At 42.6% G+C, this 23873-nt stretch overlaps 1 protein-coding gene across 3 annotated transcripts in view; it reads left to right on the top strand.

Annotated features, from left to right (window-relative positions):
• Positions 1 to 9396: 9396 nt before the first annotated feature.
• The window catches only part of LOC125461103 (sortilin-like), a 100110-nt gene continuing 85633 nt past the window's right edge, over positions 9397 to 23873 (top strand). Inside the window, exons 1-2 of one of the 3 annotated variants that reach the window (XM_059652326.1) lie at positions 9397 to 9411; positions 10097 to 10353. In XM_059652326.1, coding sequence (XP_059508309.1) covers positions 10102 to 10353 — 252 coding nt within the window. In that variant the 5' untranslated portion in view covers positions 9397 to 9411; positions 10097 to 10101. Of the gene's footprint in view, positions 9412 to 9481; positions 9501 to 9622; positions 9663 to 10096; positions 10354 to 23873 lie in introns of those variants that run through there. The other 2 variants (XM_059652325.1, XM_059652327.1) reach the window with 2 other exon arrangements.

Raw genomic sequence — 23873 nt, 5'->3', positions numbered from 1 at the left:
CAGCTTAGCTCATCATGCATCTTGTTTTGCTTGGAATTCATACATGGAGATTTTTATAAAGGTAAAATCTGATTCTCCTGGCAAAACAGCATGTTTCTACACCAACAAATACAGAGTTAATGTTTCAAGCCTGGTATGATTTCTTTAGAACTGACTTCAGAACAGAACTTCTTCAGTTACACCCAAATCGAAATGTTAACTCAGTTTCTCTCTCAACAGATGTTACCAGATCTGCCGAGTTTCTCTAGCATTCTCTGTGTTTGTTTCAGATTTCCAGCATCCACAGTATTTCGCCTATAACTACACAAGATGGATTGCAGCAGTTCAAGAAAGCAGCTCATCGTCACCTTCTCAAGGAAAATCATGATTGGGCAAGCTCGTATACAGCCGTTTATTTTGCTATTGAAAAATAAAGACTCCAAGTCTTTAGTGCTGCCACGATCAGTTGCAGCATCTCCTCTTTCATTTCTATCATATCCACAAAACATAATAGATAATTAAATAATAATAAAGCACTGCAGATGCTGTAAATATAAAACAACAAGGGGAGGTGATGGCCTAGTGGTAGCACCGCTGGCCTAGTGGTATCCAGAGACCTGGGCAACGTTCTGGGGATGCAGGTTCAAATCCTGCCATGGCAGATGGTGGAATTTGAATTCAATAAGTAACTGGAATGAAGAATCTAATGATGACCCATGAATCCATTGTCAATTGTCAGGAAAAAGCCCATATAGTTTACACATGTCCTTTAGAGAAGGAAACTGCCATCCTTACCTGGCCTATAGGTGACTTCAGATCCACAGCAATGCAGTTGGCTCTTAACTGCCCTCTGGGCAATTAGGGATGGGCAATAAATGCTGCCTCGCTAGCAATGTTCTCATCCTATGAATGAATAAAGGAAGAAAAAACAACTCAATAGTTACTTGCATTATGCCAGAAGGAATCAGATGTCTGTGCTAAATATGTAAAAACCTAATGTTACATTTTCACCACCAGGCTGCTGAGGATCTAACTCCCTGTTGGATTGACAGAGATTTAGCACTCAACAGTTTCTACGTCAACACTAGTGATGCAGGATTAGTACCTATTCTCCGACTACTCTGCCATTCCCGCTCTCCGGTACATCACCTCATTACTCCATTCATTGAACAGCCGAACTATGTAAGGAAAAATATTACCACTAATTCCGTAGTCAATACTTGCCCGCTGCTTTTACAAAGCTCAAGTCAAAGGCAACTTAAAAAAAAGGGTACCAGCACTTGAATGTAAAGCAGCCTATACTTTGGGAAGTAAAACACAAGAGCAGCAAGTCAATGACTTGGATAAGAAAAAATTCTCCCTCCATTCATAACGCATGCTTTCCATTCTTTCCTTGTCAGTGTGTAAGTCCAATATAACAGTAGTCATAGAATCATAGAATCCACACAGTGTGCAAGCACACCATTCAGCCCATCGAGCCCACACCAACCCTCTGAAGAGCATCCTACCCAGACCTCGCCCCTATCCCTTTCATGCTGCATTTCCCATGCTAAACCCCACAGCCTGCACATCCCTGGACACCACAGGCAATCTAGCATGGTCAATTCACCCAACCTGCACATCTATGGACTGTGGGAGGAAACCCAAGCAGAAACAGGGAGAATGTGCAAACTTCATGCAGACAGACACCTGAGGTTTGAATCGAACCTGGGTACCCGTGAGGCAACACCGCTAACCACTGAACCACCATGCCACCCCAGGGGTTCAAGTCAAAGTGAGTAAAATTGAGCATTAAAAGTATGAACCTTCTTGCTGAAAGAATGTTTCTTAGGCTTTATTATTTATTACATTTATTATTTATTTATGAGAGAAAATGAAAATTGACAGTCCATCCTGGGTACACAATAGATTGTACCTAAAATGGTATAATTTATGTCAACCATATCTGACTGCAGCTCTTGTCTGAGCAATGCCTAGCATTTTATATGATCATTATAATTAGTGTAAATCAATTCAGCATTTGTTTTAATGGCGACAATTTAGGAACGATAGAGTAGTGCAAAAATTTCAGATTATGTACAGAAAACATTCAAATCCAGCAGATGTGAATAAAATAGCTCGTGAGGCGTTGGCCTTTATCTAAAGAAAACTGCAACACAGGAGGAAGGAAGTCATGCTTCAGTTGCTTAAAGGTTTGGTTAGACCACATTTAGAACATTACTTTCAATTCTAGGCACTGCACCCAAAGGAGGGTATGAAGGCTTTGGAGAGACGCAATGTAGATTTATTGTAAAAATACAGTACCAAAGAAATGAAACTACTAGGACAGTTTATATAGACTCAGTTTGTATTTCCTTGAGTTTGGAAGATTAACTGGGAATCTGATGTGTAAGATGTGCTACAAATATGTAGTTTACCAAATTGTTTGGTCTTTAATTTTGTGGTACAGTCGTTAAATAGGAAAGGCAGGCAGGTAGGGTCAAAAGTTTTACTGAGGATATGCAAAATATTCACATCTGGAAGCAATGACCAACACACCTGTGTTGATGTTGAATAGACTGTACATCTTCAATTCCCAAGGAACAGTCAGGAATACCAGGTTTGTTTACAATTAAACTTAAAATAGACTATTTAATTCAAAGATAGAATAGAGTTTGGGGGTGGAGATGTTTGAAAGATTGTTAATTAGTATTTCCATCTGAATACCAGCCCACGTGATTCACAGTGGAGATGTAGTTTGGGAGGGGAAATGTCTATAGGAAGCCATTTTAAGATCAGGTTCTTTCCTAAAGACATCTCATTCTCACAGATGAAACAGTCTATAAGAAGTTAAGGGAAAGACAGAGAGGACATGGGTAAGCAGAGGGATTGTTCCTCTCTTGTTCACCAAGCAAAATGCAGGTGGGATTTTATGCTTGGCTTAGAGACCAAACTGGAAGCAGAAGGATTCGCCTAGCTTTGACCGGAAGGAAGGATATCCAGGATAACCTACATCATGGTAGTCAGATTAAGAATTAGAAGTTATCTGGCTAGAAAAGGGAAAATGAAATAAGAATCACAATTGGTTCCTACAAAATGAATGGACAGAGTAATGTATGCTGTTGCAAGAGGTTTTCAGTCATTTTAAATGTTAAATGAGGGTCTTTACTGTAGTTGGAGTAAATGTTGCCTCCTCAGACAGTGTTTATTTATTTTGTTATTCATTTGTTTATTATAGTAGAAGTCTTAAAATGTCAAATCTGGTCGCACAATTCCTCCAAGTTGAGAAATCAAGTTATTTTTTAAAATTTATAGGACCATAACATTTTAACAAGCGATTAAATAATGTGATAAGTTAAGGTTAGGGTTCAGATGAAAAGCAGACACATAACATTAGATCTTGGCCATTTCAGGGCAATGTCAGAAAACATATCCTCACACCATAGATAGTAGAAATCCGAAACTGTCTTCCCTCCAAAACTGTCAATGCTGGGCAATTGAAAATGTAAGAACTGATATTAATACCTTTTTTTACAGGGAGGGTATTAAGATTTATGGAACCAAGGTGATTAAACAGAATTAATATACAATATCAGCCACAATTTAATTGAACAGAGAAACAGTCTCAAGATGCTAAATGACGCACATTCTTATACAGGTTGGGTATCCATTATCTGTTGATCTGAAAATGAAAAGACGTAAAATCCGAAGATCTTTTCAGAAGCTGTCCTGATCAGACATGTAGATTTGCTGAGTTCTGGCCCTTAAGAGAAAATCTTTGCTTGGTCCAAATGGACCACTACAAGGTGAGATGCCTGACGATTGGAGGGTGGCTAATATTGTATCTTTGTTTAAGAAAGTTTGTAAGGAGACACCAGGGAACTATAGACCTGTGAGTCTGACATTGGCTGTGGATAAATTTTTGGAGGTGATTGTAAAAGAAAGGATTTATGGTCATTTAGACAGGCAAAAATTGATTAGGGATAGTCAGTATGGTTTTGTGCGAAGAAAATCTTATGAACTTGATTGAGTTTTGTGAGGAAGTTACCAAAAAGGTTGATGATGGCAGAGCAATAGACTTTGTTTATTTGGATTTCAGCAGAGCCTTTGACAAGGTTTCATATGGTAGTCTAATGACAACAGTTAGATTTACTAATGATGGGATTCAGGGTAATCTTGCCAATTGGAATAATAATTGGCTTAAGGGCAGGAGACAGAGAGTACGAGTAGAGACGACTAGTCTAACTACAGAGGGTTGCTCTTCAGACTGGAGGCCTGTGACCAGCGGTGTTCCATAGTGATTGGTCTGGCTCCTCTTTTGTTTGTCATTTATACAAATGTTTTGGATGAGAATATAGAAGGTATGGATAGTAAGTGTGCGGATGATGCCAAAATTGGTGGCATTGCAGACAGTGAAGGAGGTTTTCTAAGATTACAAAGGGATTTTGATCAAATGGGTCAATGGACTGAAAAATGGCAGAGGGAGTTCAATTGGTGTAAATGCGAGGTATTGCATTTTCGTATAACAAACAAGGGTAGGGCTTATACAATTAATGGTGGGCCTTGGATAGTGTTGTAGAACAGAGGGACCTAGAGTTACGGATAAATATTTTTTAAAGTCTGCATCACATCTCGACAGGGTGGTTAAAAAGGCATTTAGCACGATTGCCTTCATTGCTGCCCTTTGAGTCTCAGAATTGGGACATTATATTGAGGTTGTACGGGACACTGGTGAGACCACTTCTGAGACCACTTCCGGAATACTGTGTCCAGTTCTGCTCGCCCAGTTATAGGAAGGATACTACCAATCTGAGCGTGGGTTCAGAAGAGATTTACCAGGAATGTTGCCCGGTCTGGAACTTTTGAGATATAAGGAAAGGCTGAATAGGCTGGGACTTTTTCACTGGAGCATTGGAGGTTCAGAGGTGACCTGATAGAAGTCTATAAAATAATGAGAGACATAGACAAAGTTGATGGTGTTGTCTTTTCCCTAAGACAGAGGGGACACATTTTTAAGGTAAGAGGACAGAGATTTAAAAAAGACATGAGGCAATTTCTTTTACACAGAGGGTGGTTCGTGTGTGGAACAAACGTCTTGATGAACAGGTGAATGCAGGTACACTTATGACATTTAAAAAACATTTGGATGGATATATGAATAGGAAAGGTTTGGGGGGATATGGGCCAGAAGCAGGCAGGTGGGACTAGTTTAGTTCTGGATTATAAAATGTGAGGCTGGACGAACACAGCAGGCCAAGCAGCATCTCAGGAGCACAAAAGCTGACGTTTCGGGCCTAGACCCTTCATCAGAGAGGGGGATGGGGGGAGGGAACTGGAATAAATAGGGAGAGAGGGGGAGGCGGACCGAAGATGGAGAGTAAAGAAGATAGGTGGAGAGAGTGTAGGTGGGGAGGTAGGGAGGGGATAGGTCAGTCCAGGGAAGACGGACAGGTCAAGGAGGTGGGATGAGGTTAGTAGGTAGCGGGGGGTGCGGCTTGGGGTGGGAGGAAGGGATGGGTGAGAGGAAGAACCGGTTAGGGAGGCAGAGACAGGTTGGACTGGTTTTGGGATGCAGTGGGTGGGGGGGAAGAGCTGGGCTGGTTGTGTGGTGCAGTGGGGGGAGGGGACGAACTGGGCTGGTTGAGGGATGCAGTAGGGGAAGGGGAGATTTTGAAACTGGTGAAGTCCACATTGATACCATATGGCTGCAGGGTTCCCAGGCGGAATATGAGTTGCTGTTCCTGCAACCTTCGGGTGGCATCATTGTGGCAGTGCAGGAGGCCCATGATGGACATGTCATCAAGAGAATGGGAGGGGGAGTGGAAATGGTTTGCGACTGGGAGGTGCAGTTGTTTTTTGCGAACTGAGCGGAGGTGTTCTGCAAAGCGGTCCCCAAGCCTCCGCTTGGTTTCCCCAATGTAGAGGAAGCCGCACCGGGTACAGTGGATGCAGTATACCACATTGGCAGATGTGCAGGTGAACCTCTGCTTGATGTGGAATGTCATCTTGGGGCCTGGGATGGGGGTGAGGGAGGAGGTGTGGGGACAAGTGTAGCATTTCCTGCGGTTGCAGGGGAAGGTGCCGGGTGTGGTGGGGTTGGAGGGCAGTGTGGAGCGAACAAGGGAGTCACGGAGAGAGTGGTCTCTCCGGAAAGCAGACAGGGGAGGGGATGGAAAAATGTCTTGGGTGGTGGGGTCGGATTGTAAATGGCGGAAGTGTCGGAGGATAATGCGTTGTATCCGGAGGTTGGTAGGGTGGTGTGTGAGAACGAGGGGGATCCTCTTGGGGCGGTTGTGGCGGGGGCGGGGTGTGAGGGATGTGTCGCGGGAAATGCGGGAGACGCCGTCAAGGGCGTTCTCGATCACCGTGGGGGGAAAGTTGCGGTCCTTAAAGAACTTGGACATCTGGGATGTGCGGGAGTGGAATGTCTTGTCGTGGGAGCAGATGCGGCGGAGGCGGAGGAATTGGGAATAGGGGATGGAATTTTTGCAGGAGGGTGGGTGGGAGGAGGTGTATTCTAGGTAGCTGTGGGAGTCGGTGGGCTTGAAATGGACATCAGTTACAAGCTGGTTGCCTGAGATGGAGACTGAGAGGTCCAGGAAGGTGAGGGATGTGCTGGAGATGGCCCAGGTGAACTGAAGGTTGGGGTGGAAGGTGTTGGTGAAGTGGATGAACTGTTCGAGCTCCTCTGGGGAGCAAGAGGCGGCGCCGATACAGTCACCAATGTACCGGAGGAAGAGGTGGGGTTTGGGGCCTGTGTAGGTGCGGAAGAGGGACTGTTCCACGTAACCTACAAAGAGGCAGGCATAGCTGGGGCCCATGCGGGTGCCCATGGCCACCCCCTTAGTCTGTAGGAAGTGGTATACTGCATCCACTGTACCCGGTGCGGCTTCCTCTACATTGGGGAAACCAAGCGGAGGCTTGGGGACCGCTTTGCAGAACACCTCCGCTCAGTTCGCAAAAAACAACTGCACCTCCCAGTCGCAAACCATTTCCACTCCCCCTCCCATTCTCTTGATGACATGTCCATCATGGGCCTCCTGCACTGCCACAATGATGCCACCCGAAGGTTGCAGGAACAGCAACTCATATTCCGCCTGGGAACCCTGCAGCCATATGGTATCAATGTGGACTTCACCAGTTTCAAAATCTCCCCTTCCCCTACTGCATCCCTCAACCAGCCCAGTTCGTCCCCTCCCCCCACTGCACCACACAACCAGCCCAGCTCTTCCCCCCCACCCACTGCATCCCAAAACCAGTCCAACCTGTCTCTGCCTCCCTAACCGGTTCTTCCTCTCACCCATCCCTTCCTCCCACCCCAAGCCGCACCCCCCGCTACCTACTAACCCCATCCCACCTCCTTGACCTGTCCGTCTTCCCTGGACTGACCTATCCCCTCCCTACCTCCCCACCTACACCCTCTCCACCTATCTTCTTTACTCTCCATCTTCGGTCCGCCTCCCCCTCTCTCCCTATTTATTCCAGTTCCCTCCCCCCATCCCCCTCTCTGATGAAGGGTCTAGGCCCGAAACGTCAGCTTTTGTGCTCCTGAGATGCTGCTTGGCCTGCTGTGTTCGTCCAGCCTCACATTTTATTATCTTGGAATCTCCAGCATCTGCAGTTCCCATTATCTCTAGTTCTGGATTATGATCAGCATGGACTGGTTGGACCAAAGGCTCTGTTTCCACGCTGTGTGACTCTATGACTCTTTGAACTAAGAGCAAGATTTTTTCCTCAAACCAAACCTAATGTGTCTACTGGTCCAATCAGGTCCACTCAGATACTTTTGGGGGAAAAAAACTTAATTTTCAGGCCCATTTGAACTAAGCAAAGTATTTTTCCAAAGGTCCAAACGGACCAAAGAGGGCTCAAAATCCAAAAATATCTGCTTTCTGAAAACCAGTTGGTCCCAAGGTTTTCACATAAAGGATTCCTGACCTGTATATGTAAATGCTGTGCAAGTCAGAAGTATTAGATGTTCCACAGGAATAAATTCTAAAAATGGATAATTATGACTAGCAAAGTATTAGGTGATTTCCTCTGATGGGATGCGGGACTGCTGGGGAGCGTTTTCAGCAAAACTCTCATGTATTATTCAAGAATAGAAACTGGATTGAAGAAGAATTTTGATCTCTAAACTTTAACTCCCTTTCTTGAATGCAACTAGACTTGCTAAGTTTTTCCAGCACTTTCTGGTTTTACTTAAACATTCATAAAAATGGCTGAGGAATTTGTCGACACGATTTGCAACTCAGATGGTAAGAACTGTCAATGCTGAAGTCAGAGATAACACAGTGTAGAGATGGAGAAGCACAGCAGGCCAGGCAGCATTAGAAGAACAGGAAAGTTGATGTTCCCGGTCAGGACCCTTCTTGTCCACTTTGCATTTTCACTGAACTTAAATTACATTCACATAGAGTTTTCATACAAGATGTGATAAAAGATATGATATGATGGTGAGTTACTACTTTGTAGCTTCTAGTAAAGTCACCATAGTCCCAGGAGGCCACAGGATTGCTCTCTCATGAGAGAGAAAACGACTGACGGTGGTTTAACGTAAAGATCACACCTCATGTGGAGTCAAATTGAGAAGGCCAGACCTTCATAGTGATATCGCTACAATATAACAAGAAATTTATTTTTACTGTCGCTGCAATGAAACTACCTCATTATCAACATATTAGAAATGCTTTCATTCTGTTTTTACTTCACAGTTAAAGAGATGATTCCGTTTTGTAGAATTTTGAGCCTGAGCAACAGCAATCTCCACTTTTGATTAGACGCTTTACAGTCTGTCAGATTAAGTAACGAGTTCAACAGTTTCAGACCAGTAATGCTTCCCCAATTTTGTTGGCTTCGGTCGGAACCTCCAGCTTTTCTTCTCTTGATTTTTGCTTTAGGACAGCAGGTGCTGGTCACTCTTTCAATCACGTCTCTTGACGTGCGTTTATTTATTTGTCTCATTACCCTTTCCTTGCGTCTTGTGGCGCCAAACCTTTGGTCATTTAAACTCTACTATCTCCTGCTGTAGCACTGACTTTTCCCTTTTTTAGACGTTTTCTTACCATTCCACCTTTCCTTTGCCTAAAACCTGTTACGTCTTGAATCATTCCCTGAGTCCTCCCGCTGTCTTGAATTTGTAAGTCTTCCTATTGAATTTTAAACAGCCTGAGATTTTTTTTCAAAATTCAGTCATTCGTCCCATTTTGCATGAATGTTCGGATGCTTATTTGCATAACGATTGTGCTCGTCTGGATCTGCTCTCTTTCTTCGTTTCGCGTTTGTGACAGAAGCAACAATAAATCCAACCCGGTGCTGGGGCGCAGCGGGTAATGTCCCTGCCTCTGGCACCGGGAGGCCCGTGTTAGAGTGGCGCCTGCTGACCCTCCGAGGAAGGGGAAATGTTATGAGTTCTTGAAATTTGAGTGGAGACATCTATTGGGCACATAGTTCGTAAGTGAACAAGGGGAAAATACTGTGCATTCTCAAAATCTCTCGGAGGGGCAGCGGAGTGAGGACATTCCTTGGGCAAAACACCATTTGTAAGTACAAAGGCGAGAGGGTGGAGGAGAAGAGAAACGAGGCGGCAGAGAGATCCGGAGTTGGAACTTTCCTGTTTTTCTTTGGGCTGGGTCACGAAGAGGGGCGGGGACTCGGAATACAGTGGAGCAGTAATAATAGCTGTATTGCTGCGGAGAGCAAAGGTCGGTCGGTGGTTGGGATGGTCAAGATGGGAAGGAGAAGGGATGCAGTCAACTCCAGAGGTGGCGGTGGGGGGATTTGAGGAGTGAAAGTTGGCAAGTTGTTTTTGTTTTGCCATCCCTCGGCTGTTGTACAGGTGACAGGTGCACAACAGGGAGCCTTTATCGCATCATCTCATAGCAACACCACAAACCGCTTAGCAACCGGACACACGGTGCTGGCGGGCCTCCAACTTTTGACAGCATCACCCAGCCCGCCCCCGACAACCTCCTTTTACTTCCTTGTTTCTTACGTCGTTTTGAGTTTTGTGTTTTTTTTCCCCCTTCCTCTTCCACCCCTCCCCTGTATCTCGGTATTGGAGAGGGGTCTTCCCGTTTTTATTTGCAAAAACATATCTCTCTCTCTCTCTTTCTTTCTTTAATCGTTGTCTGGAAAGGAGGAATGGCCGCGGTGCTCAGCACCTGCCTCCTGGTCGCGCTGCTCTTTGGTTGTCCGGTGTCTTGCGACCACAAGAGAGACTTCCCCGAGCTACCTGCCCACCGACACGAGGTCTTCCAGCAGCTGGCGACCCTTAGGGGCGCCTCCCGGTACAAGCGAGGAGCTCCCCACAGTCGCAGTGCCCAGCAGGGAGGGATGCCCTCCTGTGGCACCGGGGCCTCAGACCAGGCCAAATTAAACAAAAACACCCACAAGGTGAGTCCTGTTTATTTATTAATCGTTCTGCAGAAGAGCTTAGACTTTTCCCCACTTGATCTCTCCATCACCTTCCACCGCATCTTCGGCCAGGGTTTTGATTTCATTTGCCTCCCCCCACCCCCCCAGACTTTTTGCTTTGACAGAAGTGGCCACCAGTAATTACTCCAGGGCCTCAGGCCAGACCCAGTTAAACCAACAGAAACACCCACAGGGTGAGCCCTGTTTATCAGCCGTTCAAAGTTAATCAGAAGAAGACTTTGATTTTCTTTTCCCCAATCCCTTCTTTCTCCTTATGAGGAACTCTCGTCACTTCCAACAAATCTGTCCTGTCAGTGTTTTTTTATTATTTCTTGATTTTGTTTCGTTTTGACAAATGTGGCCATCAAAAATACTTCACAAGCAAAGTTCATGACTTGAAAGCGTCGGGGTGCAACTCTCACAGATTTCAAATTTCATTCGCTTTAGAGTGGGTCTGGTTCAGTTTTGACTCGTCATCTCTGCCTGTTGGTTTGCGTCTCAGCTTTAAAGTGAAATTGATCACGGTTGTCGTCGAAACATGCGTGTGTTGTGTCAATCTTACTCCTGAATCTTGTTCCTCATAACTGCTGAGAGCTCAGTCGCAGCTAATGTTAGTTTAAAGGGACTTGCGTAATAGGAGTTGGTGAGCAGCCTATTTACAAATGCTGTGGAGCAGGTAGTTTTTAAATGGCGTGGCTTCGAGAGTGAAGATTGAGCTTTTTAAAGTTATTGATGAACGAGGATGAGCATCAGGCAGGATACCAGATTATGCGAATGGTGTGACAAAAAATTTAAATCCCGTAGTTATTAAATAAGCAGTTGTTTGAAATTGTTAGATTGATAGTTGATTTTAGATATGGAATCAAGGCAGACAAGTGGAATTGTGATACAGGTCAGCCATGATTGTCATTGAATTGCGAAACAGGACATGAATAACCTGTTTTGGCCGGACGATTTATTTCTTTAATTTAGGGAACATTTTCCTCTTTGTAATGTATGTAAATCAGGATACATTTTCAATTTGCTTTGATCGTTCATGATGGTATCACAACCTTAGTACATTGTTTTCTTGAGTTTATTCTCTGACCCTGATTCAAAGGTGTATTATGAATAAATATTAAATTATGTGTTACTGTTGGCAATATTACCCCAACTGTTTTGAACACTGAACTGAGAGAGAGTGCATTGTATAATGTGCATTACCAATGTTTTGAAAGAAACAGTTCAAAGGAGTTTTCATTCCATATGTTAACAACACTTGATAAAATGGTCAGGCTTTTAAGTTCCTCATTTCCCATGTGTATACAAGCAAAATAAGCTGTTTAAGTATTCAATCCTGATATGCTGTCAGGAGTGGGGAGGAGTGTTAGTTTAGACTGTTGATTTAATTCTAATGATTGGTGTCTGGTCTATCATGATGATGTTAGTTCAGAGTCTAGCTGGAACATGGAGAGGGTTTCTTTTTGCTTGCCAAATAGTTCTGGGAATTACCAATATGAGATTGGAACGTGAAAGGCTTTTGAAGGTGGAGGCATCGGTTTTTAAAAATAAAATAAGGGTAGGTAAGTTAAAGGCTTACATTTGAAGCGTTCCAAAGCACTTAACATCCAAGCACTTTTGAAATCTGCTTACATTTGGACTGTAGGAAATGTGGCATTGAAACAGCATTGAGATAAATGGTCAGGTAATCTAGAATCATAGAATGGAGTACCTACAACATGGAAAGAAGCCATTCAGCCCAGCGAATCTGCACAAACTATCCGAACAACATCTGACCCAAATCACAGTCCCTAACCCATCCTGGTAATTCCTCATTTCCCGTGGACAATCCACTTAATCTACACATCTTTAGACTAGGAGGAAATGGGAGTACCCAAAGGAAACCCACATAGACACAGGGAGAATGTGTAAACTCCATACAGACAGTTCCCCCGAGGCTGGAATTGAACATGGGAGCCTAGCACTGAGGCAGCAGTGCTAACCAGTGAGTCTCTGTACCAGCCTATTACTTCAGTAATGATTTGAATATTGGCCTGTACAATGAGAAAACACCCAACTCATCTTTGAATAGTGTGATGGGATGTTTTCCAAGCCTATGGAGCCTCAGTTTGTGTTGCATCTGAAAGGTTGTGACTACCTTGGTGTAAAATCACCGTAATACTGCTCCGAACTGTTAGCCTTGATTTTGTGCTAACATTGGTGGAATGTGACTTGCAACTACAACCTTTTGGTAGTGGTAAAATTGTGATGCTAGACCAAGGCAGACAATATGATGTTGTTTAGTGGCGTACATTAAATTCTAATTCATATGGCCATCCTTCATGAATTTGCTTATCCCCGTATATTTACTGTACACCTTTTGTTGACTGTGAATCTAGTTTTCACTTAGCTCTAGTTTAAAAGCAGATAAATATAAGGAAAGAAACAGTTTCTGGAGTAAAAGTGTGTGCTGCGCATGAGCATGCACAGTCTGCTATTTCTGCCATTTGCAAAAACAAATCTACAATTGCAGCATCTTCTGGGACAACCTCACCTGCAAATCATCAGTCTTTACCACACATACTACTGTGTTAGCAAATATATATTGGGTGACATATGAAGCAAGTTTAAGAACTTTGGAGTATGACATTTATGTCTTCGCTGGGGACAAAATAGTCTAAATATAGAATAAGAACCTTTGTTGCATTCCTGCAGTATGATATTTGTTTCCTAAGTTTTCAAGGTTTTTTACGTGGGCTGTCAAACACGTATGAGACAGCAACAAATCATGACCTCACATTATAAACCATGATAGAGTGTGAAACCTTTCTGACAAGCTGCAATTATTTCTTTCTTTGTACAGTATCCTTCCATATGGTTACTGTTTGGTGCCTGTAAGCTATTCTCACAAACAGTTTCTTGCCTATTATTGTTTTTGAGCCCAATCCAAATTGCTTCCACATCCTGGTTTTCTGAACTTGGATTGTTCACCTCTATTGTGCTAATACCATCAGTAATGCACAGAGCTGCTCTTTGCCTTTTCCTACTACCTCCTGTCCTTTCTAAATGTCATGTACCTGTTAATATTCAAGGTCATAATTATGTACCTGTGCATCTCTGTTCATAACATCCTTCCTCTAGGAGGGAGCCCACAGTTGCATGCAATACTCCAAAAGTGGCCAAACCGATGTCCTGTACAGCTGCAATTTGACTTTACAACTCCTATACTCAAACTGAATGAACTGCGGATGCTATAAATCAAGAACAAAAACAAAGTCGCTGGAAAAGCGCAGCAGGTCTGGCAGCATCTGTGAAGGAACAAACAGAGTTAGGTTTTTGGGTCTGCAGTTCTGAGGAAGGGTCACCGGACCCGAAACATTAACCCTGTTTTTTCCTTCACAGATGATGCCCGATCTGCTGAGCTTTTCCTATTCTCAATGCACTCACGAATAAAGACAAGCATACCAAATGCCTTCTTCACTATCCTATCTACCTGCGACTCCACTTTCAAGGAACTATGAACCTGCATTCCAAGGCCTCTTTGTTCAGCAACACACCTCAGAACCTTACCATTAAGGGCATAAGTCCTGCCTTGGTTTGCCTTCCCAAAATGCATCACTTCACATTTATCTAAATTACATTCTATCTGACACTCAGCCTATCTAATCAAGATTGTACTCTAAGGTAACCTTCTTTGCTATCCATTGCACTTATAATTTGAGTGACATTTGCAAACTTACTAACTAGACCTCCTATGTTCACATCCAAATCATTTATATAAATGATAAAAAGCAATGGACCCAGAACCGAATCTTATGGTACACTGCTGGTCACAAGCCTCTGCTCTGAAAAGCAACCCTCCACCACCACCTTCTGTCTTCTACCTTTTGAGCCAGTTCTGTATCCAAAGGGCTAGTTCTCCCTGTATTCCATGTGATCTAACCTTGCTAACCAGCCTACCATGAGGAACGTTGTTGAATGCCTTGCTGAAATCCAGATAGATCACATCCACCGTTCTGCCCTCATCAATTCTCTTTGTTAAAAAATCAAGTTAGTGAGACACAATTTCCCATGCACAAAGCCAAGTTGACTATCCCTAATCAATTCCCTGTCTTTCCAAATCAATGTAAATTCTGTCCCTCAGGATACCCTCCAACAACTTGCCCACCACCAATGTCAGGCTCACTGGCCTGTAGTTCCCTGGCTTTTCCTCACCACCTTTATTAAATAGTCGCACATTAGCCAACTTATAGTCTGCCAACACTCAACTGTGGCTATCGCTGATACAAATATCTCAGCAAGGGGCCCAACAATCACTTCCCTAGCATCCATTAGAGTTCGAGGAGATACCTGATCAGGCCCTGGAGATTTATCCACCATTATGCATTTTAAGACATTCAGCACCTCTTGGATGTAGAAGATCCTTTGACACTACCTGAAGGAGAGCTAGATGTTATCCCAGAGTCCAATTCAGTATTTATCTCTCAATCAATATCATCAAAGAAACAGATTATCTGGATATTTATTTCAATGTTGTCTTATGGAAGCATGCAAGAAAGTTGTTGCGTTTACCATATCGTTGATAGCACTTCGGAAATACTTACATTGGCTGTGTAGCACATTGGGGTGTTTTAAGGTTGTGATCAGTATTATATAAATTCAAGTAATGGTATGATCTTAAAAAGTGTGAATGAGCAAATGATTTTGATGTCCACATGCCAACATCCTTAAATATGGCAAATTGCTCAAATGATTAAAAAGTCCCATACATTACATGGATTATAATTAGTGCTATAGGATATGAAAGCAAATAAATCAAGATGCCACCACCAAACACAAATTCCCCTCCCCTCCCTTGTTCACCTTCTGTAGGGACCGTTCCTCTAGGACACCCTGGTCCACTCTTCCTTCCACTCGCAACAACTCCCATACAACCCCCTCCCACCGACAGCCCCACTGCACCTTCCCCATCAGTCGCCAAAGGTGTAACTCTTGCCCATTTGCCCCCTCCATCCTCGGTATCCAAGGGCCCAAACGCATATTCCAGGTGAAGAAGTACTTTACCTGTGTTTCTCAGATTCCAGTGTACTGCATTCGCTACACATAATATGGTCTCCCCTACAATGGGGAAATGAATTGTGGACGGGGTGACCACTTTGTAGAGCACCTACATTCTGCCTGCAAAAAAGGATCCTAAGCTCCCAGCCACCTGCCACTTCAACACACCACCTTGTTCGCTGACTAATACGTCTGTCTCAGGCTTGCTGCAGTGCTCCAGCAACACCTCATTTTCTGGACTCGCTGTCAAGTCCAATAACTTTAGGGCTTGAACTCTCCTAAGTCCTAGCCCCCATCCCTACGTACCAGGCCTTGTTTATAACACAGTCTATTACACACAAATCACTGTTAGCCACTAACAGTCTCCTTTAAAAGGTATTCACCCTCCGAACCAAATTGTTATCCATTTCTTTGTCTGTCCAATTGTTCTTCTCTCTATCTGGGCTCTATCCCAACTATCATTTACTCCTTACCCCTGCCGCCCACCCTATCTTCTGTACAAAATCCAACATTTTCCTCGCTACTAACAGTTCTGTGGAAGATTCACCAGACTTGAAACATTAACTTTGATTTCTCTTCGTGGATGCTGGTGGAGCTGAGCTTTCCCAGCAATTTCTGTTTTTGTTCATAAATCATTGGTTTTGCCTTCATTGGAGTGTTGTTGCCAGCTCTAGGTGCCCCACTCCAGGAGTGATCGAAGGACCGTAGAAATACAGTGAGGCTTTCCAATATGTGACTGAGGAGGAGGATCTTCAGTTCTGAGGAAAATATGGACAAGTTAACACTCTTCTCCTTCTCACAAAGAAGATTAAAGGGTGTTTGAATTGAATGCGTGAGACAGAAAATAATAAAAGGTCGTGGTTATAGATCTTTATTAGAATTCCAGATGGAAGATGACATTTTCTTTATAGCGTAATGTTAGAATCCAGGTGATCCTGAAATGAACTAAAAGTTACTTTTAAAAAAGATGAATACTGACCTAAAACAGCTATTGTGATCATCTCACCAGGTTGTGTGAAATCCATCAGTAAAGAAGGATCAGCACTCAGACCTTCATCTCCTCATTGATTCACACCTTTCCTGGAAGTTACAAATTGTTTTTCCAAGCTGAATACTCTACAGTCTTTTCATCCCAAAGAACGGACTCATGAGTTTGCAGATAGACATGCAACAATAGCCGTTTCTGAGCAAGAGAGCAGAGAAGAGGAAAAGTGGATTTGTTAGCAAGAACTGGAAGGTTCTCACTGGCTGTGCGTGCACACGTGCGCATGTGTGTATCTTTCAGTGCCACAAAACAATGCCTGGTGTACAACGGACAACTTGGCATAACAACCGTTCACTGGGAACCCAAGAATGCAACCTGTGCCATTGCTGAAGGAATGGTAACAGCTCAACAATCCAAAATCAATTGAAGGATTCGAAAAAATTTAAATCGCAAATATTTACCTCCTGCCTATACGGCACCACCTCTTCTTTGAAAGCTTATTACCTGTGTTTGTGTGTGTAACATTTCTATTTTTTTGGGGAGGGTGGTCAGTATTAGCATTCTCTTTCTTTCACTTCAGGAAACTTTGGTTTTGGCTCCTTCATTCTTCATCTAGTTTATTCAGGTTTTTAATTGAAATGTCATAGCTGTGTTCTTAAAAATAGAAAACAAAAATATGTGTTGCAAATGATGACTGTTTAAAAAGAGAGAAGCTAATCACTCTTACCTGGTTGAAACATCTTTAAGAGTCAGTACATATATGCCATACTTCTGCCCTGTAATCTACAGGGTTAATTGGGTCATGTATGAAACAGATGGAGGCTACTTTATAGCTTTAAGTCTACAATGGCTCCCCACAGATCATAAGCTCAGTTTCATTTCTATGCTTTATACCTGTAGACTTGCAAGTTTATTTTCTGCAAATACCCATTCAGTTTACGGTTGCTGACTTGCTCGCTGAGCTGGCTTCTTCTTGTTCAGACTTTTCATCACCATCATGCTTGTCCTTGGAGATTCCACGGCTCCTGCTGTATGAAGACTGTGTATCTTGTAATGCACAAGGAGTCACAACTGTTACAGATGTGTTGAATATACCAGAGTGTCACTTTGCTTCGTGAATTTTCATGTAATATTTAAGCTGTTATCAACAAGGATTTAAAAACCCTGGGCAGTTTAGACAGAGTAGAAAGAATTTTTTATTCAATGGCAGGATGACAGATAACCAGAGGACACAGATTTAAGATTTACCAATTGAGGAAATCAGAGAGTATTTTAATGCAGTAGTTTGTTGTGAACTGAAATGCAGCGTCTGAAAGATGTCGAAGAGATTTAATTATATCTTTCAAAAGAGAAGTGGTTAAGTGCCCGACAAAGGGGAAAAGAAATTGAAGCCTTGTGGAGAAGAGCAGGGAGTTGGATCTAGTTGGCTGGCCCTTTCAAATAGCTGCCATAAACAAAAGTGACAAAATGGCCTCCTTTGGGAGTTAAGATTCTCTGAAAATATGGTGAATATATGGTTGGAAAATGGGAAAATTAAGTGTCACACTTACATTATTTGCATTGCGTACAAACCTTGAAATTATTATTAGCCAAGATGGAAGAACATGTGCTCTTCTGGAGACATACAGTTATGGAGCTGGGGAAAACAATTGGAACAAGCATTTGCGTAAATAATTTGGTTGCCACTTTCAAATCCTGCAAATTTTTGCCTTATTTTAAATACCGTCTTTACCAATTAAACGGACGATGTTTTAATCATTTAAATTGGGTAACTGGCACTAACCATTTCCCAATTATTATCAATTTCAAAAAATGTTGTTTACAGCATGTTAAACGTTCTGACTCTTTTGGGCAGAGGCAGGTGTTTAATTAGCAGTTTGTATCTGCAATAACATTGTAATTATCTTGTAGATACTTAATTCTGAAGTGGTGTTGTCTTTGACTTGGTAAACTGTTGCACTCACAAATATTGCAGGTCGCATTTGCATTCATTTTTATTATGAACATATAAGGCAGACATTAGAAAACCTACCATTTTATATAGTCTCATTCACGACCTCAAGACATCCCAAAGTGCTTTACATTTGAAATTGCTGTCATTTTCAATAAATCAAGTGCAAGCACAGCCACAAGCAATAATGTGATGATGTTGATTGTGGGTAGGACATCAGGGAGAATTCACTGTTCTTCTTTGTAAAATTACCACAGAATCCTTCACATCGACTGAGAGGTTGTGATGAGACCACTGTTTCACATCTCAGCCTAAGGTGGCACTTTGGAGAGTGCAGAATTCCCTCAGTCCCGTACTGGAGTATCACCCTGGATTTTATGCTTAGGTTTCTATTCAACTCTGAGAATATTACCACAGCTGGCAAAACTGTATGATTATGAATAGGATTTTTATTTGGCTGAGATAAAGTTCACATGGTTAGTACAAAAAAAGGCAGGAGGAGGGAAAATTAAATAATTCCCACAGTCTTATTCAAGGAATAATGGGAAGACTGGTTCAAAAAACTTGTATCGTACCAGACAGGGAACAGGGCAGTTAACAACACCAATAGAGAAAGGATTTGATCTGTGTCTCAAGTGTCCTGAGATGGTTACTGGACTGTATGTAAATGTCCAATTTTATTTTTATTCATATATGGGATCCAGGCATCGCTGACTGGCCTGCATATTTTGTCCATCCCTAGTTGTCCTTGAGAAGGTGGTGGTGAGTTGCCTTCTTGACCCACTGCAGCCCAGGTACTGGAAGTTGACCAGCAATGCCATTAGGGAATTCCATGATTTTGACTCTGACAGTGGTGCAATGGCGATATATTTCTAAGTCATAGTGGTGAATGGCTTGGAGGGGAATGCACCCATGTAGTGGTGCTCCCATGTACCTGATGCCCTTGTTCTTCAAGATGGAAGTGGTTGTGTATTTGGAAGGAGTTATCCAAGGATCTTTGAATTTCTGCAGTGCATCTTGCAGATAATACACTGTTACTAGTGGGTGTCAATGGCAGAGGGAGTGAACCTCTATTCTGTTTTTAACAGTTTTTACTAACACATTCAGAATGATGATGTTTCTGACTCATCATCCTTAAGCAAGTTGATTTTAGTGGGCTCTTTTTTTGAAGTGTGCAGAGCAAGATCACAAGTTTTGTTTTCACAAGTTGTAGATAAGATTTTTTTAAGAATTCAATTAAGCTGCAATTGACTGTTTCTGACCATTATAATACGTGGGCAGTATTGTGATGTTATCACAGTTAACCAGAAATTTTATAAGAACAGAGAGATTATAATCTAGAAATAAAGCAGAGACTAATTTCTCTCTCGGTGTTCACTCACTTTGAGCCTACCCAGATGTCCGCAGCATCCCCGCCTTGTATTGTGTTTTTCACTATGCCCCTCAAACAGAGAGGTTCACAAAACTGCTGGGTTGCCATGTGATTTACCACAGACACCATACCTAGTCATGGTTACCGTCAGTGCTCAGTTAAGCATAGGGAGATGGCCTTTGGGCAGGGGATCTTAGCTCAGTAAGTCAATGGTATCCTCCAATACCAACTCAGAGGTTTGCATGTGCTCAGTCTGCTGCTTAGGGCAGTCAGAGTCAGCATTCTCTCCACAGAATGAGGAGTTGAATGTCATGTCAAGCAGCCCACCACTTGCCTTGACTCTTTCTCTACGATGCGGGCTGCTTACCTTTTTAGAATGAGAGGGAGGCAGATATTAAGAAAGATTAATGAGTGGCACAACTGTGAGTTTTGATACAGGTCGTGGGTGCTGTCCTGAGTGACTGTCTAGCCAGCACAGAGGGTTAGTGGTGTTGACGTTTGGGTGGGTGACGGCAAGTGAGGGAAGGTGATGGAGACAGTTGACAGAGCACTGGGGCATGAGCCTTGGCAGGAGGTGGGTACAGGCGCTGAGAGAGAAGTATCAGAGAGAAGATAATGGCACTTAATGCTGGCAGAGTGACGACGGTCATTCTTCCTACAAAGCTGTGCATTCCTGCAGATTGCTGAGACTGTACTGATCCAAATGGCAACCTCAAAAAAGGCTGGCATGGTCAGGTTTTGTGGTCTCCTCTGCTGGTTATGGAGAACAGACAATCCTGCCTGTGTACCACCCCATTCACCATGACCTCCAAATCTCTGCCCACAAAGAGGGGTGCTACTGTTTCCTTCTTTTCCTTGCCTGGGGAAAATGTCAGGAACCATGCAGGACTTGTCGAGGTACCAAGGGTCTTTTAAAGATATCCTTGGCTTCAGGAATGCCAGTCCATTTTGGGATATCCTGGTAGAGGTGAATTGTTCCTGATACGATGCTTGGTAGAATGGGACTAAAATTGGATGAGGGGATGCCATCAGGACTTGTAGAACGGAAGATTCAACCCATAGAGCCATTACAGCACAGCAGGAAGCTTATACAGCCTATTGAGTCCATGCTAACTCTCTGCAGAGCAATTTGTCAATCCTATACCCTCATCGTACTCCTACAGCCCTGCGCATTATTTCCCTCAGGTGTACATCCAATTTCTTATTCAAATTATTGATTGTATCTGCCTCTGCGTTCACCATCCCTATCGGCTGTGTTCCAGATCTATACTACTTACTGTATGAAACAGCTCTTCCCATACTTTCCCTGCTATTTCTTGTCCAAACCTTGAATCCTTTGTTGACTAGAGTGTATAGCACCATCAGTAATTGGAAACAACTCTGCTTTACTACCTTATTTAAAACTGTTAATCTTCTTCACTTCTATCAAATCCGCCCTCGATCTCCTTCAAATGCAAGGCATACAGCCTAGTTTCTCTATCCTCAACCTTGTAGCTAAAATCCATCATCCTCTGCATCACCTCAAGAACCTATACATTCTTCTTAGTGTTGTGACTATACCTGCATACAATATTCTGGGAATGGCCTAGCCAGAGCTTTCTACAGCTTCAACATAACTTCCTTCCTTTTTTGTTTAATTCCTACAAACATGGAGCTCAAGTTTACATACTGTTTCGGTAACTGCTCTTTCAGTGTAGCCTGGCATTTTAAAAGATCGTCACATGCATTCCTAAGTCCTTCTTCCCTTGCATACTCTTCAGATTATGTTATTAATTCTATGTTCCCTATTCCGACCCTTCTGTCCAAATGCATCACTTTACTTTTCTGCATCAAATTTCATCTGCCTCTTGTCTGCCCACTTTGTTTTCCCAGCTGTGTCATGTTGCAGTTGATCAGTCATGTCCTCATTGTTTTCCCAGCTTGGTATCATTGACAAGTTCTGAAATTTTTACTCTGTATTCTAATTTGCAAGCCATATGTCAAAAGAAATGCAGTGGTTCTGGCACTAAATCTTGAGAAACATCATCCGTGTGTTTAAAAAATAACCAATTCCCACAACATGCTGTTTATTGTCCTGAAGCCTCCATTTGATTAGCTCGTATGACGTATTAATTTATGGAACATTTTCTTAAAATCTAAACAGCTGACATTCATTGTATCACTTTCATCAAGTGAAAAGTTTAATCAACTTAGTCAAACTCCATTTGCAAATACATCATCCCCTCAATTAACTCAAATATTTCCAAGTACCTGTTAATTTTTTCCTTACTTATTAATTCTGAAACCTCGTTCCCTGCTTATAGTTATAAACAAGTGTGTCACACATCACTTTCAAATCCTCTGGCATCTCCCCTGTATCTGGAGAAGATTGGATGATCATGGTTCTTGCTCTGTCTTCACTCCCATTTCTTGCAGCAGCCTAGCACATAACAATCATATCGGCTGAAAGCATAGGCAGGATGTAGTGGAAAACTGGCTATCAATTTTCACCACATTCATTAATTCAATCTCTGGTTCAACCAAATTTGGTCAGCATCTCCTTCCTTAGTAAACACCGATCCAAAATACTAACTCTACCTTACTTTATGCTTTTAATTATCTATTGACCTTTTTGTCCCCAATACCTTGTCTCTTAACTAGCCACTTGTTTTTATATGCTTTGTGGGATCTGGCATGACTCAGAACTAGAATGACTGGCGAGAGTTTAGTTCTGAAGTTGGAGAGTACTGATAAAGGAATCAAGGGATTTTTTTGAACAATTCAGAGACGTCCTAAATTCTGGTAGTGGTTGAATTAGCCTTTGTTCCACACAGGACCTGAGGAGTTATAGGGAGCAGGACTCCACCAGGCCTCAGTCGGCAATACACTCTTTTTCATTCCAGCAAAATGGGATCTGTCCCCCTCTAATTTTCCAGGTTTTCTTTGGCCAGCCTCAATTTATTCTGTCTGATGGTGTCTACTTGACTGCCAATACCAGAGATAAAACGCATGTCCTGCCAGCTTCTCATTTTTGTGTCATGATGGTGCATCTGACCATCCTGTCCCAAGCCTGATCAGAAAAAGGAGAGCTGGACATGGGCTAGCACCCTGTCCCTGTAAAACCCACCGTTGTGTGGCCCATTGCTGTTCCTGTAGCACTGCTGGCAAACCTGAGATGATGGAGTGTTTGTAGTGATGTATTTCTTGAGATCTGTATCTTAAGGTGCAAGATAAAATAATGAATGACAAAATTTTGCAATATTAGACTTAGAAAGGGCAACCTTTAAGAGGGAGGAACAAAAAGGTTTGTGACACATTCCACCTTCCCAAAATTAAACAATCAGAATCTAATCTCCTACCTGATCTCTGCCTCTCAATCTCCCCCCTCCTTAACCTAGGCCCTATTTCTCACTAACCACCCTTAGGATTTTCCTTATTCTTATTGGGGTTTTATCTTTACAGTCTCACCTTTTATACACCTTTCGGAGTATATTTCTTGAAGGATGCATGTTCTTGCCTTGCACACGAGGAATAGTCAGCTGGTTCCCTCAACTGTACTATTTTGCCAGTTTACAGGTCCTTCAATAAACAAACATCTTCCACAAGCAAATTATAATTGCCCCCTGGGTTCACAAATTATTCCAATTTCTTTATGTAAAATATTTATTATATTTGATTGGTTTGTTAGAATAACCTTTTGTAATTTTCAGTTAATCCTAAATAAACTTTTTCTGTTCTGTAAAGTGGTTAAACAAATAACGTCTCCTCTAATCTGAGTTGCTGGGTGTCCTTGAGCAGGAAGAAGAGAGGCGATAACTGCCTGACCTGCTGTGATCTCCAGCTTTTTTTGTTTTCAAGGAGATGACTGAGAACTTGATCAATCTGCTCAGTTTTGAGATTTTTTAAAAAGGAACAGAATAAGCTGGCTGTTTTGGGGGGCAGTTTTTCAAAACAGAATCAAATTAGCTGGAAAAGGTAGCATTGATAGTAGTCATGAAGGCTGAAGTCTAAGAAACATGAGGTTAGCTTTTGAGAATAGCATGGGCATAAATTTAAAGAAAAAGCCAATAGGATCTGAGTAGAATCTTAAAGATAACATGTGGAATACTTGATTGCAAGGTAGGTTAGTGAGGGATCAGATGTGCACCAGGGTTGTGTGTACAATATAATTTGAG

Source organism: Stegostoma tigrinum, chromosome 18 (genome assembly GCF_030684315.1).
Source record: "Stegostoma tigrinum isolate sSteTig4 chromosome 18, sSteTig4.hap1, whole genome shotgun sequence".
In the NCBI taxonomy this organism is placed as follows: domain Eukaryota; kingdom Metazoa; phylum Chordata; class Chondrichthyes; order Orectolobiformes; family Stegostomatidae; genus Stegostoma; species Stegostoma tigrinum.
This window is presented reverse-complemented; position numbering and strand designations above follow the sequence as displayed.